Genomic DNA, 26,306 nt, shown 5'->3' on the forward strand with positions numbered 1-26,306 from the left:
AATTGCACTTTAAATGTAAATTACATCTGAATTACATTTCTCTACGCACCCCTAACCTCTCCTCAGTTACCACACTTCATATCCAACTCAAACTGAGCAACAACTTAAGTAGAGCAAGACAGTAAAACTGCAGAAGGACTGTTTTTCTTTTTGTTGTTGTTGTTCTTTCTGCTCAACAACTGTACTAAAATGTTAGATGGAATCCTTGCTTACGAGCAGTTTTAGGTACAGAAGCACAGTCATAGATTTATGAATATGTATGAATGAGAATCTCCTTTATTCCCTTTTGTTTAAACCTAACATTCATGTCCTCTTTTTTTCGGATCATGTTCAGAACCTCCACATAAAACCATTACCTGGCATCCTTAGTCCCATGTGTCTAAACTCGAAATTGAAAAGAATCAACAGGTGGAATTGGGTCTGTAATACTGTATCACACCCTGAGATCCTTTTATTCCACATCACTGATCAGTAATAACATTCTGTACTACGTGGCTGAAATATTCAAAAGCTCGGCTGTTCATACCCAATTTGAAGTCGTTGAATTTAGCGTATTTGTTGAAAAAGCATTGTATTCCTGAATGAGCTGTACATTAAGACTTTTAAAACAAGGGTGTATTTCTCGCCTGGTTCATTTTAATTTGGGAAATTATAATACAAAAAACAAAAAACAAACAAAAAAAAAAAAAACCTTTTGGACCATCCCGTTTTCAAAGTATAATATAACTGATAATTTTTCGTTGTTAACTAACTGGAGATTTCCCAGGTGGAGTCCTTTAGCTGAGACATGGTGATGTGCTCTAGCATACTGATTTCCTGTGTGCACCCCAATCCAAATTAAATTTGCTAAAAAAAAAAGCATCCCATTCAGATACAGTGTACTTTTGCATGGTCTTTGTTTATATGACATGGTTAGGGTCTATGTTAATGATCCAAACATTTCCATCTTGATATCACCATCCTAAAAGGTTATTGTAGATATTTTTCCCCTGTATTTTTCTTGTATGTAGTAATGATCATCACAATTAACAGCAGCAGAATTAATATAGGGTTAAAGAGCAGTTAGGAACCCAGAGACAAAAGTGCTCTGTGATGGCAGTGATAGCAGATGGGCGCAAGAAACGTCCATTTAGACTACTATTTATAAATTAGCAATTGATTTACACATGTTCTAAGAATACTAAGGATCTGTTCCTCACTGGTAAACAGTGTCTTTGTGTCAGCATGTGACCCCTCATTAAAATGAGGGTCAAGTGTCTTGGTATGAGGAAGGCAACATTTTTGGTAAAGCACAGGCCATTGTAGGCTGAGTAGTTAATTGAAAACAAGAAGAAAAGTTACAATAAGAAGATGGTTCTTTTTAAAGGCCAATTTACTTAGTGATGTACTAGCATGCCTTCCCAAATGATCTTCATTGACAATGTAATGATTCTGTACTAAGGGGTAATGGTAGCACATGGGCAGCTACAATGGTATGGTATCAAAGAGGTAATATCCCTGGTAATACTGTGACCTGTTAATGGTTCTTCTAAAGTTTCTACAGGGTAATCCACTTGCTGATTTTATAACTTTTCTATGGACTTGCACAGTATACTGGAATTGTAATATACCAGTTCATTCTGTTTTTGACTTTCCACAATATATAGTACCGGTAACATAGCGTTGTAACACGCTGGCACTGGGTATGATGGCATCAATAGTATAATTATTATTGGTTTCTGAACTCCTTGTTTTGCTTGATACTTAATTTAAAAACAACATGCTTTTGATTGATGAGTCACTGCTCTCTCTTTCTCTGTCATTGGGTAAATGTCTCTGTTTGTAAAAGAATCCTCTGCAGCAACAAGGTCAGGTCATGAGCAAGACTGAGTTTCCAGGAGTTCAAGGCAGAGACTATAAACGTGTTTTCCATTTCAATACAGTGCTACTCTAGAGAATATGGTGGGCATTTCCATCCTCATATGCAATTTTATTTTTAGAATTTCATTGAACACCTTGTCCTCTCATTACATCTGCCTTGCCAATTATGTCCAGATTTACTGTATAGATTTTTATATTAATTTTATTTAGAATGGTTTTAAAGAGACAGGCATACAGCTTTAGATAGTATTGGAAAAGGATGTTAAATAAGTCAATTCAAGTTAAAGTGGACACATTGCTTTAACCTCAAATACAACACATTTTCACCACAGTTTTTCGGAAAGGATACAAGCTAGTTATTGTTCTCATACTTTATATATTTTTATTTTTAATTTTTATAATAGATTCTGATGAATTAAAGAAAGTTTGATTAATGATATTATTGATTTTGTGTTACAGTTTGTTAACATACTTTTTCTTAGAGACCGAGCTCCACTTTAAACTGCATTTATTTCTGTTTAGGATGTGATGACAAATACCCTGAAGCTACTGCACTCTCTTTTTAAAAGAAAACATATGTGCCCTTAATCCCTTTCTTTAGCAGAGAACTTGAATCTTGGCAAAAGCATCTAAAAAGGATCTGCTCATCTGTTGCAACATCCAAGCCACATGTTATTCAAAACAGGCAATTAGGCATTAAAGTTCAATTTGCAAACTCTTAATTATGTGCAAAAATGACTAAGCAGTTATTTGTCACATTCCTCCTATGAGGGTTCTCAAAGGCCTTTACTTTAGAATTCTGCTGAGATAAATGGCACAATATATCATCAATGAAGCCTTTCAGCTCTGGGCCATTGGTTTGACTGGGGTTGCTTGAGATAGAAAGTTACTTTTTTTAAGAAGAGTTTCCCTTGGGTAAAACTCAAATTCACTTTGTATCAAGACATGATCTGGAGCTCTAAAGTCTGCCAGAAGCACGCCTTCCGAATGCACCTTTCCCTTATAATAACCTGTGTCCCAGTAACGGAAAACTGAACGCTCAAATTTAGAAGGAGTGTTCTCCATATTGCACCAAATGCTTTATTATTATAAAACTACAAAAAGTAATGACCCAAACAGTAATTAATATGTCTATTATAACTGAATAATATAATAGTAAAAAAAGGATAAAATTAGACCAACTTTTCAATAGAAAGTCACATTTGTGTACAAAGAGCTAGATTCTCAAAGCTATTTACTCCAAAACCTAATTTCTGCATTTTTTTTTCTGAATGGAAAAAATACCAATTAACTGTCTAAAATGAATAAGAAGCAACGCCATTCTTAATTCAAGCTCCTGCATTAAAAGTCTTAGTTGTTTAATTTTGGTTTGGTAACTTTATTGGGTGTGTTTCTCCATTGTGATATAAATGAACAAATGACCATTTGAAATAAACAGCTTTGAGAATTTAGCCCAGTGTTTAACTGTCTTCTGTTACAATGTTGTTGTTTGTTTTTTGGAATTCATCTATATCATATGATTGAATGTTTAAATGTATTAATTAAAAAAAAACACTTTAAATATTGCTTTTCAATTAAAATCAATGCAATCTGAATGTGGTTACTTTTCATATGGGAATTAAATATCAAATGAATATGAAAAAAGAACAAGCTCATAAAACACATGGTGCAAATTGCATAGCCCCATTAACACGTTTATTGTACCTCTGTTACTTTCTTTTGTTGTGCCTATTGTCTTGAATCCACTTAATCTTATATTCCCCCTCATTTCACTTACACATCCATGTGACTCAGATTGCAGACTTGCTTTTATTAAAAGCTACTGTGCGAGGGCTTTTTTTTTTTAAATACCTCGCCAGAATGTTTTACTCTACAGAAGCACTTCTACTGTCAGAGAGCCTGCTGCTTATCTGAAGGTGCACAACCGTGTTAATACAGGACATGCTGTCTGGAGCTGTTTGTTTTTGCAAGCCTGATGATTTACTCTAGCGGATATTCCACCAAGATGAAAAACCATTGTTAGCCTAATAAAGGATATCAATCAAATACATTGAGAGAATAAATATTACCTTGGGTCTAGTGCTATTTTCTATGCTTGTGTATTTGATTTTTTTTTTCATCTTAAGTTTGCTCTTCGGTTTTATTTTGATCTTGTGGTTCTATGAAACTTGTGGAAAGATGTTTCTTATTGTGTGACAAACTTTTGACTTGAACCTTGTTTTTTCACAATCTATAACTGTGATCATCAGTACCTGCACTCACTCCCAGTAGAGAATACAGTACTGGTCAATGCACTGAGATTGATCATCTCTGATTGAAGCCCTATCTGGTGTTGTCCTTATCTGCAGTACTAATGAAAGACATTGCAATCTCCACATCAAGATAATTTGCATTCTTCACGCTAAGCATCTCCTGTAGCACAACTACCTATTAGTGATAGCTGCACTCACTGTCAGTGCCTGATTATGTCTCATTATGCCTGGCACCCCCTCCTGTCGTCCTTTTACCTAAATCTCACTCACTCACACATGGATTTAGATATCAAACAAGCAACATATATAAAATCACATGGGGTTTGGCATTATACTGCATGTGGTTTCAAACATTAGAAATGCGTAAGGTCTGTGCAGAAAAATTCAGATTTCACTTTAAGGTCCTTGCTATACTTATTTGGCCTACTGTTGGCACTGTGTGAGGTATAGTGCGCTAGTGCATTGAGCTCAACACTGGGATGGATAAATCAGATTGACAACTTTGAAGCTGTACCATACATCAGCTGTAAAAATATACAGTATATCTAGAGATGCTTTTTTGAGCTCAGTACTATCGCTGCAGTGGTCTATGCTATCTGATTGGGCCAGCCATTTAGCTCAGCATCTCTGATTGGCTCCTAGTTCCTCGGGTCACAATCCGGTCAGTTATAGAACACCTGTGAACACAACCTGAAAGAAAGTACATGCCTGTGTTCTCAAAGGGAATACATTTGCCACTTGGGAGCCCTTCTATTTAAATATTTATAATGATGGGGGGAATTTGAGGAGCAAAATTTAAGCTGTAAACATTGGATTTCAAGTAGACATCAGGGAATGAGAAGTCTAAACTTGCTTTTTTTTTAACAGATTAGGTGACTTGAAAGAAGAAGCAGCAACATAAAGAAGGGAGAAATTTACAACTCAAGACAATGAGAAATTCTATGTACTGCCACAGATAGCTGTTAATATTAGTCTCTAGATTAAGTGTTTCTTTTCTTCTTTAAATAAGATAGCCATACACTGTAGTTCAGATCATAGACAGTAAATTGCAGTAAACATTTCTGAATAATACAAGGAAAGGCACAGCCCCACATCATTGGAATGAGTCAAGAGAGAAAACACAAGCCACGAGAGGAGCAAGCTGCCAACAGGCACCTCTTCTGTGTACAGACTCCACATGGACATGTCTTTCTTTCCAACAGTGTCCGATCGTCAGCAGACACTGAGTGTGAATATATCTGCTCCACTTCAACACCACTGCACTGCGTTTTTGCACATGTGGTAGACAGCTTCTTCCATGAACACATTTCATTGTCAAGCGATCACAATTTTTCAGTGTGCTGCTAGTTGTATCACAGTTGTGGATTCAGGTACTATATATATATATATATATATATATATATATATATATATATATATATTGCAGTGGAAACAAACACTTATTGGGTTTACAAGTTTTCTGTGTCATTTCTCATATTGTTTTGATGTTGTTCAGTTTTTGCACCAAGGTATTGCTCTGTTTTGGTTCATCTATGCTTGGTGGACGTCCTATGCATTTGCAGTATGCACGCATACATAGGATATGCACGCTCGCTTGCCTGTGAGTCTGTGTCAAAAGGTTTTTCCGTGGCTATTCTTGTTCATTGCCACTGTACTACTAGGGATGAGCTACAAGCCACAAACCCAACGCCCCAACCCCTATCTCACCCTCCCGAGCCAGGGTGCCTCCCTCTTTCTCTCTCCTGCTCTCTCTCTCTCTCGCTCTCTCTCTCTCTCTATCTCTCTCTCTGCTAAGGGGGTCTCACACAGTCACCTCCGTTTTGCTGTTGGTTACAAAGTAAGGCGGCGGGGGCAGGAAATGCTGGCTGCGGCTGCTTTGTAGCTCATTGACCTGCTCCACTGTGCAGTGCTTCTTGTTGCTGTAGGTGTGCCGGCGGCTGGAGGTGTCATTGGGGTCCCAGCCCTTCATTGTGTTGGAGCTGAAGGCCAGAGGGTGTGTATGCGTCTTGCTGATTTTGTTCTTGTGGCCGTTCTGTTTGACGGCGGTCAGGTCAGGGTTGTAAGGGTTGCTCTCCTCATGCTCCATGCGCATTGGGTGTAGCGGCAAGCTGCCCTTAGCTGCCAACTCCGCCAGGTGCCGCCGCTTTGAGTAGAAGTCATTGTTGGCCTGCTCCGCTGTTGGATGCAAAAAAAAAATTATAAATATGAATGGGAAAAATTAGCTGGAAAAAAAGCCAGTAAAGGGTAAGAATATGGATTTTCGAAACCTAAATCTATGCATTTTTATGAAGCTGAACCAATGCTTGTCAAAAAAACCCCATAATTGCCACATTTCTTGTCATTGTGCAGCTGAATGTGACTGTGACTACAGTAAACAGGATTATAACAAAGACAACAAGTTAGACTAAGAAACAATACTAAAAGAGCAAAGTACATACAAATATCAATATAAAACAATTTCTGACCCATTTTAGATGTGGTTGCTAATGGCTATGATTTGTATCAGACGTGCTGGTATATGCATTCTTCTTTTCTATGCAGCTGTGTTATCTAAACCAGGGATGAGTTAAAACAGGGAGGTGAGCTGGCAGCGCTGTAAGGAGGCAGGTCAGTGCCAACCTTAGGAACTCTTGACCGCTGTGCCTTGCAAGGCTTCAGTGAGGCTCTATTCCAGAAATCCTTTATGACTCACCATCACATGTAAAGCAAGTCAACAGACAGCTGAATACAACATCTCAACTGCAAATGATGGGAATATGTGTGTGTGTGTGTGGCAGTGATATTGCTAGGATTTGTGTATTGAGGGGTGATAACCATTTTAACTTAAGGAATATTACATTGTTATGGATAAAATAAAGTTTGGAATAAAGGACCCTGCAACTTTGTGAATAGGGGCCCATTGCCCCTCTATCAGTACAATGTAGACAAATCAGTGCTCTAGGGGAGTTATTACACAAGGGGCTGCTGTTGCCAGGCGTGTGAGTCACACTCCTGTCGCTGACCCTCTCCTCTACATTGCCAGCGCTGGATTCATATTGGAAAGGCTACCTCTTCTGCGCTGACCCCTGAGTGATAGCGGGATCACGCTCCAAATGCGTAAATTAGGCAAACCCTATCATTTAATAATTAGCCAGCTCCGGGAAAGCTAATGCAGTAGCACAGATCCTATTCCAGACCCACAAGTACAGAGTTATAAATACACCTGCATTATTTTCATCTCTCTTCAGCTCATTGTAACCGAGTGTAGCGAGCAGCATAAGATGCACTGACGCTAGTGCTTATTGGGGCCAACTCCTTTAACTCAGCTGGTGAAATGCTTAGACCCAGAAAGTCTTGGGTTCCAATTTACCATGTGTAATCTGTGAATGTATGATAATGAGCTGACTTGAGGGAAGTAATGTGCTTGGCTTGTAGGCACTTCTTTACACAGCAGAATTAAAAACAACTTCAAAGAAAGTGAATTAGGTTAATGCTGTTTCTTTAGGCTTGCCCTATTTTTGCAGGGGGCTCTTTTGAAAACCTAGTTTACGGCTGTGTTGAATAATGTAAAAATAGTTAACTATTATGATAACCCACTTACTGTACTGCCAACTCAGGACCTTAATGATATAGTGTAAAAGTATAGAAAATGATAATTAAATGCACTGAAATAGGTTGAAAAATTGCTGCGTTATATAGAATACTCTAATAGTGACCTCCGAAAGCATTCGACCGAGAAGAAGTAGGAAAAGAAGGCTAACCTTGACAGGATAAAACAAAACACGAAAAGAAAAAACAGCACAGGTTCATTACTAGGACTTCCCAAGTACAGGACTCTTCCTGTTGTAACACAGGTCTAGAAATAGCTCTAATAAATGCCATTGTTCTTTGCTTTCTCCTGCTACATGCAAGATGATATCCTTTCATTAACGGTTTATTGATCCTGGACCTGTAAACAGCATGAAGAGATGCTAAATTAATACACTATCCCCCCGATGCAGAGCCTTGTGGTAAAGTAATATGAGGGAATCCATTCCACAATACCGGACGGGGGGTACCAGCTGAGGTACCAGCTGAACTGCCTGTCGTGTTTGAAAGGATACTTTGCATTGATTTTATTATTACAGTTAGGGAAGGATGTTCTGCTGTGCTGGATTGTTCTGAATGAATGCATTACACTGTGGGATGTCTTAGGATGAACACCACTTCATACGCTCAGCAAATGGTTTTCCCTGGAAGTCTCCCATCCAAGTACTCAAGATTTTGATCAGTTCTCAGAAGCTAAGGCCTGACCACTAACTGGATGGGAGTCTTCCAAGAAAGCTGCAGCGGCAGTATGTAGGTTGGAGGGTTTGTGTAGCTTAACTGACAGTAAATAGTGACTCATAAAAATGGTGCGGTCTTGGCTGGCGAGTAAGGAGGGAGATTCATGGGGCAGATCAAGGCTGTGAGAGTCAGCATGCCTCTGGTGCTTCCGGTAGTAATGCTAAATGACAAAGACTGGGATTTATGACCAGGTGTGATGACAGGATCCAATCTACCTCTAATTGAACCATCAATTTAGAGCATTTTTCCACCCCTGTATTTTAATTCTCGAACAGTCGTTTTTAATCAGGACTTTTTTATGAGTGTTTCTGGATAGAGCAGCCAGTCTGGTTGTTTTGATCTCAGATGCGTTACTGGCAGTGAAATGCAGCTAATCAAGAATGCACAGACAATGGTATTGGGAATGAGAGATTCCATTGAGAGTTTTGGGAGCAATCTACGATGACGATCAGAAAACACCACCTTCCTGTGGTGCCAAATGCTTTGGAGGTTTTGTCATGTGGACTGAGCTCCAGAAAGTGCATGATAAACCGTTCACATTGAGTGTTTGAGAATCTCATAGTGGAAAAAAAACCTGACCAAACGTGAGTCAGACATCATTTTGTGTGTGTGGTTTTCTTTCCAGCAGTCAATACAGAGCAAAGGTTGAGAGATATCCAGTCTATTTCAAAACCATTTAATTGGCTATTTCTTACCATTTTGCTGCAGTGTGGGTCAGCGTTTTCCCAATACACAGCAACTGAATTTGTCAGTCTCCCAGGGGGAGTGAGCTGGGGAGTGGAAGGGTGCAGGCAATTGAACGAGCTTGCTTGTCTTTCTTTCTCTCACCATCTGCTTGTCTTAATTAGGCCATAATTGTAATATCAGGTCCCCCTATCCAATTACGGAGGATTCTGTTTCAGCTGCCTGGGTCCTTGTCACTGCATTGAACCGCAGACGCATCGGGTTGTGTTATTTATAGTGCCGCTGCGATCAGGCATCTGGTTTTCATTAAAAGAAGTTCACATAGCAGCCTTTTCCAATGGGCAATGCCGATTCAGTCCTCAGTGTCAGCCTTAGTGCCAGCTTATTTCGTGTTTTGTCGTATTTTGCTCTTTAGTAACCCTCATGAATTCCTTTCATTTGTATGTGAGATTAAATTAATTGTCACATAATAAGATGAAAATTAGAAAATACTCAAAGTTTTGTTCAATATATAAGTAAAGGTGATTAAAGAGGAAGAGTGGGGGAAACAGAGATGGAGAGTATTAGAAGAGATTAATGTCTAGTCAATAAAAAACGAAATTAAGTCAGAAGAGCTTGAGCTGGTTGAAGTGGATTAAAAAGGACAGCCTTGATCAGAAGAGAAACAAACAAACAGAACCAAAAGGTAACTTAGCACTGCCACTTAGAGTGCAAGGTGAGTCGTGTAAACACATCGATTACACTGGCAAACATAAAGCAGCAAGTTCTTTCACAGCATAAGAAGTGGCTTTAATCTCACCTGTGGAAAATATGAAGGGAATCGTCTTCTAACAACAGTGATTGATCCGTGAGATATTATCTTTCTGTGCAGAAAATAAAACCAGCCTTCTTCTCATAGAAGCCACTGACAACAATGATGGGGCTTGATATAGGCTTGCAATTATACTCCTCATTATTGTGACATGAATACAGAACTAGGCTGACTGTCTCTGTTGAATAGGGGTTATTTTATTGCTGTTGCATGCTCTTTAAAACTCCTGATTGCATGGTTCCTGTCTCCTGACAATATTTGAGAGAGATACCTTTTTTTGCCTTTAGTCACCCTTGAATTTAGTAGGAGCACAGCTTTTTCAGAGAGAGTTCCACAGTGGAGTAAGTTCATGAGTTTTAGGAAGACATTATTAAGATCTATTAAAATACTGTAGAAGCCATTAAGAGTGGTGTTGCTGATATTATGCCAGCAAGAATAAAGGTTTGCATGTTAGGAAAAATGCAGAAAAGTTGTACACGAACAGAAAGAGTGAGGTCCTCTGAATACAGTCTGGGTCTCCAAGCCTCCTCCGAGTTTTAAGAAAAAAAAAAAAAGGCAAACCCCTCTTGTCATGAGAGATAGCTTACTAACATTTTCATGTAAACCTGACATTAAAAGAATGCTTGCCAAAATCCCATGCTGGGCAAATCAAATAACTTTCTAATTTCAGATCCAGGTCCTTTTTTCATCACTATCTGCTTTTTATGGCTCTCAGAAATCCAATACTGTGACCTTACTTAGTGTTTGGGGACAGTATTGATTACCCAGGTCTGTGTTCTTATCCGGCTCCTGTTACTGGATACCAGCCTCCCACAGGTTTGAGGAGAGAAGGCAATCAGAAAAAATAACCAAAGTAAATAACATTATCTCTATGATTCGTTATTTGTTGTGGTGACAACCTGTCAATCACTTCTCCTCACACACTATTATTTTTGTTTTTCATTTGCCAAGCAATACAAATGAAAGATTGATGTGAGAAACATCATGAACTGAATCGATTAGCACTATTCAATCTTGTCTAGCCAGTGGGTTGTGCAGGTTATGCTTTTAAATGACAAATACCGCACCTGAAACCACGTCTCGTAACTACAGTTACTCACTAACTTTAAACCTTTCCATTCACTAGAAACAAATTCAAGTAGTCAACCATGTATGCCTTCACCATTGTGTAACTTTCCATTAAAATAAAGTAACGGCAGTTCTACTGATTTATATGTATTCATAATACTGACAATTATATTGTCCTTAGCTAAGCTAAACAGAAGTATTAAGCAATGGGGTTAAAGTCTGCTCATTGGTATAATTGAGACGGAACGTGCCAGAACTCTGTTCCAGTACTATTCTCTATAGGCATACTAGGCAAGCTAAGTCACATGACTGACATCTCCCAGCACAGCTGTCTGATTCAGTCCTCTTGATACAATGAAAAGAGCAATAGGAACTTCTATTACAAGCTGCTTCTTTAAGAATGCTGACGAAGATGACAGCAACAGTGCATCGACTACAACTGTGTGTAGAAAGAAGATAATTGGCACTGCCTAATGTATATGTTACTAGAAGTTCATTATACAAACAAAATGTGAATTCATATTATAATAATTCTTTTCAAGAAAAATCTTTGTTTTAGTGGCATTCCGGTACTTTCAGAGTTAGGACTACACCACTAATTCCATTGTTCAATGAATACATGCGCACTAGAATCTGCGAGTTATTTAGTAAACAAATCTTAATAATCAATATCATTCTAAACCCCTAATAAATACATTTAAACAATTTTAAAAATAACACGTTGTGAGTGATATCCTTCCTACTTAAAAAAAAAAAAAACACCTGGCAAGATCGCCTTTAAAATAAAAAGAAAATAAACATGAGAACGGCTTAATTATCATTTGAAAGTCTGTCTTTCAGGCCCAGCAGAGAGTACCTAAGGGACCCTGTGTTGTGGACGGAGAGAGAGGGTGAGAAGGAAGGTGTAGGGGAGTCTGCACTTACTGTGCTTTCAAGATATTCACACAGAGCCACTTTGAGCAGATGTGTGTATCTCCAACGGAGCAGTGAAGCCACTTAATAAGAGGCAAAGCTGGGATCCAGGTGCTCAAAAACCTTGTGAAAAACCAAAACTGCACTGCAACCAGGGGGAGTGCAGAGGATTCACATCTCACTTTTGACTTTAAGATTCTGGCTGTTGTCAAGCAAGAGCTGGTTAATATATCTTTAACAATGTGGTTCAATAGCAGCTATAATTCTGGGGCCTGGTAGCAATAAACTATGAATAACCTGCTTTTAAGACATTTTCTTAAACCAGGCTAAAGTAAATCAGTAGCTTAAGACGGTTGCACACACGAAAGCTTGACTTAGACCACTTGCACGTCAGTCTAGACCATCAATCCACACAGCTTTTTCGAGGAGGAAAAACTAACAACAGTTAACGAGCACAATATCTGAAAAGATATTTTAATGGGGAAACTCGGTTCGGGGATTATAAAAAAGGTGACCATATGGCTCCGTGTTCAGCTGGACAGTTTGGGAGAGTTTGATGCTTTTCAACTCACAACCCAATGCATTCTGGTAAGCGTAGTCCTGCTTCTCTTAAAGGGAAGAATGGTACCTGAGACAGGTAAAACGTACCAGAATGCATTGGGTTGCCTGAACTATCCCAAACTGTCCCACTGAACACGGAGCCATATGGTCAACTTAATTATAAACCCAGATGTTTGCAACTACAGAATGAAAATCTGCTTCAGAATTACATTTTTTAATTCCAAAGAGAAATATTTAAACTAAGAAGAGAAAAAAGAAAAAAGGATCTAAAGTTGCACATGTTTTATTATTATTATTATTATTATTATTATTATTATTATTATTAATGACAGGGAATAATACATACACATGATATTTGTTTTAAACTAAAACAATTTGGGTGGTGTTTTAAGTGTTAAATATGACAATATTAATGACATTTAATGATAAGAACTATTAAATGCTAGTTTTTATTTTTCTATTAAATGTTAGTTATTTTTTCTAAATAAACAAATTGTATTGCAGGTTCTTTGCAGGATCATCATGAATGTATTTCCACTGTCCATGCATCACCTAGAAAGAGAGAAAAAACAACATTATATATCTAGCTAGTAACTTAATGATACTATTAATTAATAATATTAACATTCCTGTGCAAACTAAAATTAGAATTGCTAAGTTAATGCGTGGCAAATTCAATTTGCTTTCGTTTAAGGTTCCCTGAGTTTTTAAATACTACTGTTTCTAGCTTCAATGCCATGTTCACCTCTTCTACACTGTGCGGTTTCAGTTTTCCAGCCTCTGAATGTTTAAAATAGTACAGAGTAGCTCATGTTGGTCCCACACCACTGGAGGTCCCTTTCCAGCCAAATGATGCTGTGCCCTTGGTTGTGTAGGAGGTGAAGACCCATACAAATCAGACAGATGCTCAGAAGTTGCAGCAAGTCTCAGACTTATTGTGAAATCTCCAGGATGCTTTGGTCATACATAACACTGAGCAGGTTACTTTCAGGCACACACCATTTAAACCAATACCTGGTTCCTTTACTGCCTCACGAAACAGTTGCCTCCTCCTACCCCTCACACTTCTGCCCTACTACCTCCACCTCTACCTTATGTAGAATGCGTATAACTTAAACAAATGTTGTTGTATTAAAATCCACTTTCAGATCATTAAACATAGCAACTCTATATGGCGCTGCTGCCATGTATGGAGCAGGGTATATTATGCCAAACACTGGGGTGGTTGTAATGCTTCAGTAAAATATGTACTGAATACCTAGTGTACAAGACAGTGTAAGAGAAGTGCTATGGTAGAATATGTTTGAAACATACAAAATATACGCTAACACTAATAATTTTAATATTAGAAACCTGAGCACTGTCTGCTCCTCCTAACTCCAGCTCGTGTTATCCAGAGTCAGAACTTCAACTTTTTCATTCGCCATCTCAACAACAAAGCATTGTATAGATTAAGTTGTATTGAAAGAAATATCTCAAAAACCTTCTGCTGTTTGGTATTTTTTTATTAAATGCCCAGACAACCAGAAAAAAAAAAAAGTTGAATGTAAACTGTGCAGGCGACTGCTGTTGTATCACGGAGGCACAACCAATCTCCTGAGTCACTTGACAAGCGTAAGTTCATATTATTATTATTATTATTATTATTATTATTATTATTGACTGATAACCTGCTTGGAACGGTGACTGATAAATAACGTTTTTTTTTTGCCTGAGTCCGCTGCAGTTCTTTTAATTGGCCGCAATAAGGTGCTTCTGCAATGCAAGCTTACCGTATATATCGCAACAACATCAATTGCGTGTACATAAACAATGTGTATTTTTATTTTATAAAAACATGATTACTGTTTAATATAATGTATTTTTAAATTACATGTGAATGTTTTATTCCATTTATATGGATTACCTGTAAAATAATACGATTTTTACTCAAATATAAACTAGTAGCTATGGTGACGGCACTTCGTTGCAGTCCTACTTAATACATATGCTGTATGAGCACTGGTGAGCCCCTTCAGCCTCCTTCTGCTAGTCCTCTTTAGGGAACTCTGCCAAAGTCAGCTTCCTTGCCATGTTATGCAATGTAGCTATGGCACAAACACAATATAGCATGGTGCAAACCATGCAGGCAGTAGAACCTTTTTCATAAACTGATACAGCTCTCTGCAGCATCCCTTGTTTTGACTTGGGCATCATTTTACTTCTGTTCTGCCCTGTTTTTCGGGTAGATGCATGGCGTAAGAAGCAATGGCCAAAAAAAAAAAAAAGGATAGCTACCATCCCCAAGCAAAACACCCTTTACTTCACCTGTTTCAAATGCTGGAGTTTTGTACAATTCTCAAATCATGGGTGCTTTCTGACCACACAGCAACGCTAAGTGATATCACATGCTACCTGAACATTAATATAATGAAAGCCTTTGCTCTCCACAAACAATGGTTCATTTTCTTGTAGGGCCTGTACCCTCACATGGGTTCCATCGATAGCACCAACCACATCCGGAAAGCCAGCCAATGTATGGAATCTCATTTTGCTTTTTCTCATAGCAGACAATGATGTTGGGAAGACAATTTGGCATTAACTTTACAAGCGCTTATGATACACGATGGAGAATCCTAGAGGCAGTAGATGTATGTACTCCATGTAAATCCGTAAGGTCATACAAACTTGAATTCCTGGTGGAACAGCTTTGCCTCTGTCTGCTAGCGGATGGAGATCAAATTCCAACAAATCTACACGTTCTAGGATAGTCTTTCCTTCTAAAACAGAGCATCTCATTTATCTCATTGTCATTAGAAATACCAAGAGGATAATGCCACTCTAAAAACTCTCTCTCTACTAAATCTCTCACCATCGGCACCTTCAGTAACAGCACAGCCTCCAGCTTGTTGTTATAGTCTTATATGAAAAAGTGACTTAGACCAATGCAATTCTTGATTAGACAAGGTTAAGCCTCTTCCATACTTAAGACCATTTTTAAAACCAGTCTAATTTTAAGACAGGCATTCTGCAACAGTCTTTTATTTTGAGACTGGTCCCATAATACCAGCAAGATCAGCCTTGGTCTTTAATGAGGTCTAAACGCCTTTATTGCAACTGGCCCCTGCATATTTCTCTGGTCACTAGGATGCAACAAGTGTCTCTAACTACACTGTTATAGCATGTGTGGTTAGATATATATTATAAATACAATTGCAGGGGTGCAAATTTGATAGATTCTAGCGCCAGGGTACCTCATATAGCACCAGCAACATAAAATGCTGTTGCCAGTAGACATGTTTAATTATTATAATTATTATTTATTTTTTTTTATTCCTTAGCAACCATAGACTACTCATATGAACCACCCACACTAATCCACATACACAGGAGAGAAGGTTCGTGTCGTGTGGGAAGTTGTTGGGGGGGGCTTTATTAGGGCAGGGTTTGATAATTTAACACCAGTAGGTTCTCTGGTGCTAAACTTTAAAAACAGTTTAGCACCAATTTTCAAAATGAATTTACATAAGGGCTAGCAACAGGCAACATTTTCCTTTTGTAACTGATGATGTCGTTGCATTGTAATTACACAACCACATGTAGCTGGAGGCACTACATGCACACTGGTCTTTAATAAAGAAGCAGCAGCAGGGTGTCTTACCGACTGCCTTGAGCGAGGCGTACTTGTTCAGCTCCTTGGCGGGCGGCTGCTGCTCGTAGGGATTGGTCAGCTGGCTCAGAGCCGGGTAGGAGTGCGGGTGGGACATGTTGGGGCCCACATTGTTCATCTGGGAGGTGTCTGCAGAGGAGACAAGGAGAAGGAAATCAGCTTTATCCAACTGCATGAACACAAGCTGTACAGGAATCCCCACATTGGGTTTAATAATATTACAACTTACAGCACATCTCAAATATTGCAATTACAAAGTAGGGATATCACAAAACTATTTCAGTTAATGCAGCTTTGATCTTACACATTAGCAGCGTGGAAACACAAGGGAAAAACAAGCACAAAGGAGAGCCGAGTGGTTACCTTGCTCTAATTGACCTCAGAGTGGTCCAGACCCCTGCAGGGAGTGTCAGGGTCACTGTGAGGTTCCAGAATGTGGCTCTCTATTGACAGCAGCTATTTATCAGGTGAAGCAGCACCTAATACAAATTCTGTTTGCACAGTTCACAAGCCGGCAACATGAGGAATCATCCTTACTTGAAAAACTCAATTAGATGCACAGTAGTGCTTAAAAGAAATGTAATAATTAGATGAGACAATGTTTCAACCTGAAGCCAGTGTGTCCCAGAGTAATATAACTTCTTAGTTAATACTGTACATACAGCTATGGTCAAAAGTTTTGAATCACCTTAGAATGATCTAATTTTGCTTCATAATGTCGAATGAAACCTGCTGAATAATGTTACGTTAACATATTAGACGTGGTAATGAGATTTAAGCTGTATTTTAAGCTATACAAGCATTGGTTTTTGGGGAAGAGCCAAATCTTCTCAAAAACATACTCAGCCATCATTGCACTTGATAAGGAAGATTTTTGCAGTCGTCAGATCGCCAGCAGAGGTTATGCCAGCCAGAGCACAGTATCAAGGATCATCCAGAAATGTAAGAAGACTGACGTGAAATATGTAACGACTATTTTTAAATCGGTATGGGGCACTACATCTTTTAAAGAAAGAATAATAAGCACATCTTTTCTGTGACAAGTGCTGAACGTGTTTTGTGTATACAATACATGAACAATGAAGTTGCTTTTTAGAGTGGTAAGGGACATTTCCTTCTGTCCTTTCTGGGGGACCCTCTTACATTATTGTAGGAAAAAAAAATGTCTGTGATTGACAACTCAAAGATCTGGCACATAGATACAGTAAAAAGCAGGGTTCATTTTACCAATGTGACGCTTGCATGACAATTTAATGGAAAGTTAAAAATGTGCGGTGTACTGTAGAGGTCTGCTGAATATAGAGGGCGGAACACTCAGCACACAGATTACAATGAAAAGTATGCATGTCAGGCATCAAGCTTTAATGTCACATCTTCAAAGGGAGTCTGTGACAGGCATCAGGCAAGGTCTGTGTATTGACAGGCAACCCTAAACCACCATATACAGATTTCTATACACAAGGCCTGCTGGAATCGCCGCTCATTAAAAATATTTTCTATTTGATTTGAAGTCATTGCTACCGGGCGGGTATCACCTCGTCTTGTGGTTCAGACTGTGATACAGGCTGCACACTTTGATGCTGATATCTAGGAGCTAAAAGTTCAGGCAGGACATATAATCGATTCACATGTTTCAGTTTACTGTCTCTAATAGATGCTTGGTCCTTTTGTTTTAAGAGTTCATTTTCAGAAATTGAGACTAAAAGGAAACTACTTTTCCCCATTTCATATTGCAACCAAGTTGAAATAAAAAAATAAAAAAAAAAGTTACAGAATTGAACATGAAGATGCAACTTCTTATCAGCAAATGTGTCCCGGCATAAATTATCATAAAATAATATAACAATTACAGGAAAGAGGACAAAAAATGCATGAATAAATAGAGATTATTCAGAAAACCAATAAGGGTACAAACAGCAAACTGTGTGTAGTATTAATCACTCTTGGGTGCACTTGTTTTTTTTTTAAATTTGGAAGACTTCCTTTGCCTAGGGGATGTGGATGGATGTTATTGATTTGTCCAGGATCATGTGGTAAGCTTTTCCAGTGTGTTGGGTTCAGATAAAGAAAGGATACTTTTTCCTTATGGTTAGCTCCCAATTTGATTCCTTGTGCCACAAAAACTGCATGTCACAGTTTATATTGCTTCCCAGGGGAAACCTACTGTACTTTCTCCCATATACCCTGCAATGTGGTGCTAATGTTGTTTTCCAGAAGGAATTACCATTCTTCAAATGACCTTAGAAACTGCATTTCCAAGTTCACACTGTTTCCAGTTGAAATCTACCTACAGAGTATTGTTGATTTTTTTTATTTTTTAAACGACTTATCAATTTTATCTCAGATTTTTCTGGACAATTCGAATGTCGCTTGACTACTGCAACCCACTTAGACTTCCACTGTCAGGCCAATCCTCTTTCCACCCAACAGAGACACAAACCCTCTCTGATTTTCCACCTAAACCCAATGGCAGCGCAAGGCCAATGCAGAGCTCCATGTGGGTCCCCAGCCAATATTGGCAACTTTTTGTGAGTGGGGTTGGAACCAGACTTTCATGGCTCACCCTGCACTCCAAAAATCAGAGATGGTACTGTGTAAATCACTGGGGACCCTGATTTGCATGAATAGACTGTGTTTCCAAAGTAGTATTTTAAGAATACTATTTAATAAAGGAACATTTGTTTTGTGCTTTGTGTAACTCTCATAAAGACAAGCTATAGAGTGGATAGGATTTGCTCTTTTTTAATAATCAAATCAAATAAGGATGTGAGGTTCCTATAGGAAATATCAACAAAACACATCTACGCACACACAGACACGGAATTTGCTCATCTCAAATTTAAAATGCCACTAGTCTGGTGTGAGTAGAATCGTTCTCCAGATAGTTAATGTCCCCGTACCAGGCTGATTGACACAATACAAGGTGCCTTTAATCACCATTAATGCTCTGCTCATAAAAGGCTATTGGGAGTAATGACCCTTTCTGCATGGGACTCATTTCAAAACAATGATAATTAGTTTGAAAATGAGATTTTTATGTTAGAAAAAAAAGAAAAAGAATCAATGGCACTATAACGACATCTACTAATGATAAAATTAACAGTAACATCTGCTTTCCACGCATCCACAGTGGATGCAATGAGAGCAGCTCTCAGAGGTACTCATTTTAGTCCACGGAAAGAAACAGGATTTCATTTGAAAATGGAAGACCACTTATCCATGTCAGTCTGTACTATGGTAGCTTTCACATTACAGCAGAGCCGTGTAAAAAGGAATGTGAATTATCTAAGCACCGAGGACAATCACAGTTGTTTAAAATGAAGCTTTGCGCTTTCATTGGGTCTGAAATAGGTCACTTTTGGATTATGATTTGTGATGGATTAGTTACACATAGAATACTGTACTGTTATTCCGCCTTTAGCTTTCTTTACTGGATTTCAGCTTTCTAAAACACTACCTTCTTTAACTACTACTTGCTTACTATAAACATACATATACTTGTCAGTCACCAAATGGACACTAATGAGTATATACACCAATGCCACCTGCTGGACATTTAACATATTACTGCTTATTCTATTAAATATTAGCTCATCAGAAACTTGAAAGCAGACAGCGCTGTCTATAGGGGCTCTGTTCTTTATATATATATATATATATATATATATTATATATATATATATATATATATATATATATTGTAAAAGATTCGCACCCACTTGGGTTCGTTGCCCCTTTAAGAACTTGACCCAGCACACAGAAGTGGATTTTTTCAAGCGCGTTTGCGCTATTTTTTTTAATAAACAGGAAACAAAACAAAACACACAAAATCAAAATAAACACCTAGCTCCTCTTGGAGCACTAACTCAACTTTCAGGAATCCCCTTCCTAACACGGGACAGCTAAGCTGTTTTCCCGTCTTCACAAAACACGCCGGTTTCACACAGCACTTACTTTTTTTCTCTCTTCCTTTGGCTACTCGGAGACAGCACACCTCTCTGCCTCCTTCCACTCAGCAGCCCCGAACAGACTGCTTGCTCTCCTTTTAAACTTCCGCACCTGGATCTAATTTTTAATAATGCCCAGGTGTGGATAATAATTAATAATAAAACAATTAAACTAAACAATAAGCAAATCAATTAGCAAATTAAATAAAACAATAAAGCAATACAAATCAAACAATTAACCAAAAGGTGCATTCCCACATGTTTTTTTTTTTTTTTTTCTTGCAGGGAGGTTAACTCCCTCCCTGCCGTCTCTCACAACCCGCTATATTACAATATATATATATATATATATATATATATATATATATATATATATATATATATATATATATATATATATAATGCACCTTTCAAAAAGCACTATATCGTTTGGTTTAAGCACTATATCGTTTGGCCCAGTTTAACTAAAATAATTAAAAAATAACATGTTTGGCTAATTTGCTTCTCAGTATAATGGTTTCCTCTTGATTTGGAACAGTGTTCTGTTCCTTGACTATGAAAGCTGTTTGTGATTTTCTAAGGATCTGGTTCTTCTTGTGGTGTGTGGATCCTGCAATACCATAGTTCACCCATAATTCATAAAAACATCCAATCATAAATGAATCTAATTCAGGTAGACAGTCATGATAGCTAACACCGTCAGCTAGTTGACTTCCATTTTTAAAACAAACATTACTGTAGATAAACGCCAGTGAAATTTCTATAATGTGGGACAGACAACAACACAATCAAGTTCAAATTGAGTTTAACTGAACTTCTCCAAAATACAATTATTATGTTATTACCTCAGTCTCCAATTGTGGTTCCAGTATATTTATCAGAGCGCACCTCCACTTTATTTGTTCTAACTTACTGCACTTTAACACAGTTAACTTCAGTGCTATTTTTCATAGGCTGTGGGTTGCCATGCAACAGCTGTTCCTGTGTTCTGTTTTGTTTATTCTGGCTTCAGAGCTTATTGTATAACATAATTGGACAAACAAAAAAACAAAGCTGTACCCTTATATTAAAGTTAAGGTATTTAATGGTGGGAACCTAATTGTAACCAGTGTAATTTTGGCATATTTATATTTCTTCACTATCCAATCTACCTGTTTTTTTTTTTTTTAATTTGGCACTTTCTGAATATAACACATCCTCATACGGCTGACATTTTCTTTTTTAATGGGCTCTTTTTGTACAATTGAAAGGTCAGACTTTATAAGTCAATTTGAGCTTCCCAACAATACTCACTCCAGTCCTCTGACTACCCTCTTAGGGATGAGGGAGCAGTTCAGTCATGAAGTTCCGCAAATTAGCTACTATCCATGGAGGACTGCATTGAGATCTAATTTCACTTGTGGTATAAGCTGGATTTAAATACAGGCCTCAGGATGTCAAAGGTTTGTGCCGTACTCTGCCAGCTCGCCCCACCCCACCCCCCCTCCCCCCCTCCATTGTCACTGCCGTTTGTCTTGTCAGGTTCCTGCCTCTGAGTCTATCTATGAGCAATGTGGATGGACACGAGAGGTAAAAAAAGAAATGAAATGAGAGAAACTGAAGCCTGCGACAACGAGGAGTAATGACAGAATGACAGGAAGGGATATAATTGAACCCAATTTGTTGAGACAATCATAAGCAAAATGTTGCGGGAAAAAAACTTTCACGAACGTCAGATTCAGTGGTCTGTGTTTCAAAACATGGATATGAAGAAACAAGTAACATTGTCTGCTCGTTGTAGAATAAACTTCAAGAGATCAGGGTCCTGGTTTAACCTTAAGACGATTAACAACTCCTTCAACATAGAAAAACAAGGTATTTTAAGTGTCAGGTAACTACTACCCTTTATAAAGGACAGAATAATGTGTAATGTCTGGCGTTTTAGTGAGGTGAGCACACATGTCTATATTTAGGATTATGTAGCAAGCAAAAGAGCAAGAGTAAGCATTTCCAATATTACCCTATAGTAATGATTTCTGACAATGTACTGGAATTTTGACATAGTATAGAAGCAGGTTGAGCAAATAGAGTTGAAAGGTCAAAGTCATACATGACTGGTTAGGAATCAGAAAGTATGCACTTTGGGTGACACCCTTTCTTAAGGCCATACAAGATATATATGACTTTCCTTCCATATGTGACCATTTTATTGTCTTCCATTGATTTGTTCTGCATAGATACAGATTTTAACATCCACTTAAACCCTTTGGAACCAAGAGCTGGGGAACCAATTATGGCTAAATGTTAACTGTTCAATCTTTAGGTACCTGACATCCATTTCAAGAGGTGGGATTTGCTCAACTGCATATTACTATGCAACTCAATGACAATCAAGTCTCTACGTCTCAGCTCCATCAATGCTGTTGCACGCTGCCTCGCCTGCAACACATGCGGCTGCTGGCAGAACTAAACACAAAGGGCCTGTCCACTTTTTCTTTTGGAAACCTGACAAAACAAGTGCTATTCAGATTCCCGGGAGGAAAAGGGAGTCAGAAGTATGGCCATAAATTAGCACTCTCTCCCTCCATTCCCTGTAGCTTGAGGGGACTCAGACCAGGCTGAAAGGGAGCCGAGAGAGACCAGCTCCTATGTTCCAGAGAGAGCCTGGGAGTCAACATGAATAAATAATGTGGAACTCTGTTATGTGTGTGTACTGGGAAAAAAGAGAGAAGAAGGGAATGTGACTTTTTTTAACAGAAAGAAAAAAGAGAAGGAAGAATAGAAACATTTTCCTGCTGCACTCACTGTTTTCTATTATTATTATTTATTTCTTAGCAGACGCCCTTATCCAGGGCGACTTACAATTGTTACAAGATATCACATTATACATTATTTCACATTATACAGATATCACATTATTTTTACATACAATTACCCATTTATACAGTTGGGTTTTTACTGGAGCAATCTAGGTAAAGTACCTTGCTCAAGGGTACAACAGCAGTGTCCTCCACTGGGGATTGAACCCACAACCCTCCGGTCAAGAGTCCAGAGCCCTAACCACTAGCCCTAACCACTACACCACACTGCTGCCCTTTCTAGGATTTTTGTAGGAATAAAAGGGCCATGTTCACAAGGTTTCAACTGAAGTTATTAAAATTATTTTTGATTAATTATATACAAGTTGAAATGTTTGTCTCATTGTATAACTAAGTTTCTGTATTCAATATATATTACAGTACAATGTTGAACAAAGTGTGTGTGTTTGGGTGTGCGGGGGGGGGGGGGGGGGGGGGCTATTGGCAGATGCTCTCTTTGTAGATCCTGACGCAGTAGCGTGGGTTGTATGATATCAATGTAAATTACTGTATGTCGTAGAAGGCATAATATCACAACAGAGGCATGAAACACTGCAGGGCTTCTCCCAGTAATGCAGTCATAAGCGTCAGTGTATTGGAGCAGCAAGCACTATTTATATGTGTAAATAGATCAGAGTGTAGGTGTGGATGCACTGTTTCACAGCGAATGCTTACTGGAACTATTTTAATGTCAGCTTTTAGGATACATTTTTAGTCGTGAGGGTTTATGATTAGGAATTTTTAACACATCGATGGGGTACTCAGAACCCTCAAGATTGCAGACAGGTGTCACTCATGAGGCTTGCTAATACAACACAATACAACACATTATATAAGGAGTGCTGATAGGGTATCATTCTTTAGGATTCTAGATCAATACCCTGTATACAGTACCTAAATACTTACTGGTTAAACTGCTTTGTTGAGAGAATGACTGTACTGCAAATCTAAATCTCTGACACCAAATCCCACTTCTCTGACACCAGCTGTGACAGGTTGACCAAGGTAAGGAGACTCAGAGTCAGGATATATAAAAGAAAATAAAAGACTTTTAATTAAACAAAATACACAAAACAAAAGGCACACTGGCCAACCAAAAAGACAAACACAAAAACAGGCTTTAAACAAACTATACCAAAAAGAACCACTCACTTTCTCACACAGGTCTTCTCAATCTCACAAACACTCACCAACTAACATACCCAACCACTCCCTTTTATACAGGTGCCTGGGCTAATTGGGCAATTCGCACATCATTAGCCCAGGCACATTCCACACATTCCTCACACAACCTCACTGAACCACACCCCAAACTCACTCTAAACAATACAAAAAACACAAAACCACCACAAAATAGGCTGCACCCCATCACAATGACCCAATGGGATTTACTTTTGAAAGCAAAATACTGTCTCCCTGAAGCTTGTTGCAATGCTTTCTTGAGCACCAGACAAGAAAGAGCTGTCTCTCACACTAATGGTCATTTGAGAACACAAGCCCACATCTGCTGGACTACTGCACCGTGGAGACTAGTACTAGACATGTGCTGTGGCTCTATGTTGGGATCATAATATAATGCATATCCTGTTTATCTCCCTTTAAAAGTTTTCACTGTCAGACAAAATCTTCAAAATTGCACATAAAATTGTACAGTATGTAGGATCAAAAAGCTGAACAATAAACAAAAGGGTTTGTAGATTTCAAACCTGAAAATGTAATAAATAACAAACCCTATATTACGTACGTTAACAATTTAGACTGTTTGAAAACATAAAAGTCCTGATATACAAAAAACAAAAAAACACACAGCAAAAGGGAACACAATGAACACAGACTGGTCCTTTTGTATGGTGATTAAGATGCTTGGGGATTGCAAGGTTGTAGGTTCACACCTGGTCTCCAGACTAAATCTAAATCTGCTTTAACTCTTTTTTCCCCTGTTCTGATAGCTGCATCTATATGCACATTCTTGTACTATTAATAAAAGGGTTATTCCATTTTATGACAAACTCCTTTGCCATTCCTTACCGAATGCAGTAAAAATCACCCAAACAACCTCCAGAAGTATGTTAAAAGGCATTTCAGCCCTTTGCACCCAGTGACTGCTGCCAGCCAGGCGAGGAAGCATGAGGGACACACTGCAGGTTAGCTAGCCTTGAGAATCCACCAACATTAAGGTCACAGCATGAAATACTAGTCATCCTGCCAGGGTGTCTTGTGAGAAAAGCCATCCAAGGATGTAGAAATAACCACAACTTAATGAAACGCTGAAATACATTTGAGATTTTGCCATCCAAGCTAATAAAAAACAAGCATGAAGGAACCAAGAGTTTTTCATTAAAATGAAAGGAATACCAGTGATGAGGTTGCTCAGGCTTCCAATAGATTTTTACACTCATTTCAGTCATGGTATAAATAGTGTCCTTCAATATGGAGGCTTGTAACAGTAGGAGGTTCCAGCTCCAGTTAATAGCCTCCTGGATCAGAGATGGAAAACTTCCCTTGCGTAGGAAGAGGCCCCCCTGTAGGTCACTGCTCCCAGAGATTGCCCACAGCTCTCCCATCACTTTAAAGAGGCTGACAGCCCCTTGGAAATTACACGTTGTCACACTTGTCCTTGAAGATGCGAGATCATTAGCTGCTCTTCCTCCTGTCACTCTGCCTAATGTATTCTCTCTCTGCCGAACAACAGGGCTGGTTTCCTCAGCTCAGCTGCATCGCTGTGAGTGCCTTGTAGTTAGACATTGATGCTAACCAGATTAGGATTGGAACCAGTTATCGGTTAACATTAATTATGCATGTTTGTCAAAGTAATTAATTTGGGTCAGATGGAGGCTGTTCAGCAAGTACAAGAGCCTCCCTTCACACAGAGGGAGGTCGTGGAGCTAGTATAAGAGCCTTTTCAAGCCTAAAAATACACTGCACAATGATTAGGCGTGAAAAGGGTACCTGCAATAAAGGAATGTAAATATCGCTTGAAGCAAAGTAGTTCTATTCCTGTCTGGCCTTGCCCCATTTTCAAGTCTATAGTTTTTTAAAGATGCTGGAAATGTTCAGGTCAAACCCCAAGGTCATCACGAAAAAGCCAGTCACAAAAAATGGAAATAGTTTCAGAACAGCAATTTTGAAAACACCGCCCATGCATTGGGGGAAGGCAACGAGCTTCAGAAAGTGATACATGAGATGCCAGTCTTTAAGCAGAGCTGTGCACACGGCACCAACATTTCCCGAATAGAATGTGAATTTTTTAAGCATGAACAAGACTCTTCACAAACGCTAACACAGGATTCTTATATTGTACATAAATGAATTCACTGCGTGTTCCTGTTAAAGGAGCTTAACGGACACAGATTGTGAATTTTGTTTTAGTAAACATTTCCACTGCTATAATGGTGAATTGTGTTGTGGTGCTACTGTATA

General features: G+C 38.5%; 1 protein-coding gene across 1 annotated transcript in view; it reads right to left on the bottom strand.

Annotated features, from left to right (window-relative positions):
* Nucleotides 1-5,538: 5,538 nt before the first annotated feature.
* The window catches only part of LOC117418287 (protein shisa-9-like), a 61,738-nt gene continuing 40,970 nt past the window's right edge, over nt 5,539-26,306 (bottom strand). Inside the window, exons 3-4 of the mRNA XM_034031185.3 lie at nt 16,094-16,231; nt 5,539-6,287 (exon numbers count right to left, since the gene is read on the bottom strand). Of these exons, the coding sequence (XP_033887076.1) occupies nt 5,914-6,287; nt 16,094-16,231 (512 nt within the window). The 3' untranslated portion in view covers nt 5,539-5,913. The remainder of the gene's footprint in view (nt 6,288-16,093; nt 16,232-26,306) is intronic.

This window comes from Acipenser ruthenus, chromosome 13 (assembly GCF_902713425.1).
Source record: "Acipenser ruthenus chromosome 13, fAciRut3.2 maternal haplotype, whole genome shotgun sequence".
Classification (NCBI taxonomy): Eukaryota; Metazoa; Chordata; class Actinopteri; order Acipenseriformes; family Acipenseridae; genus Acipenser; species Acipenser ruthenus.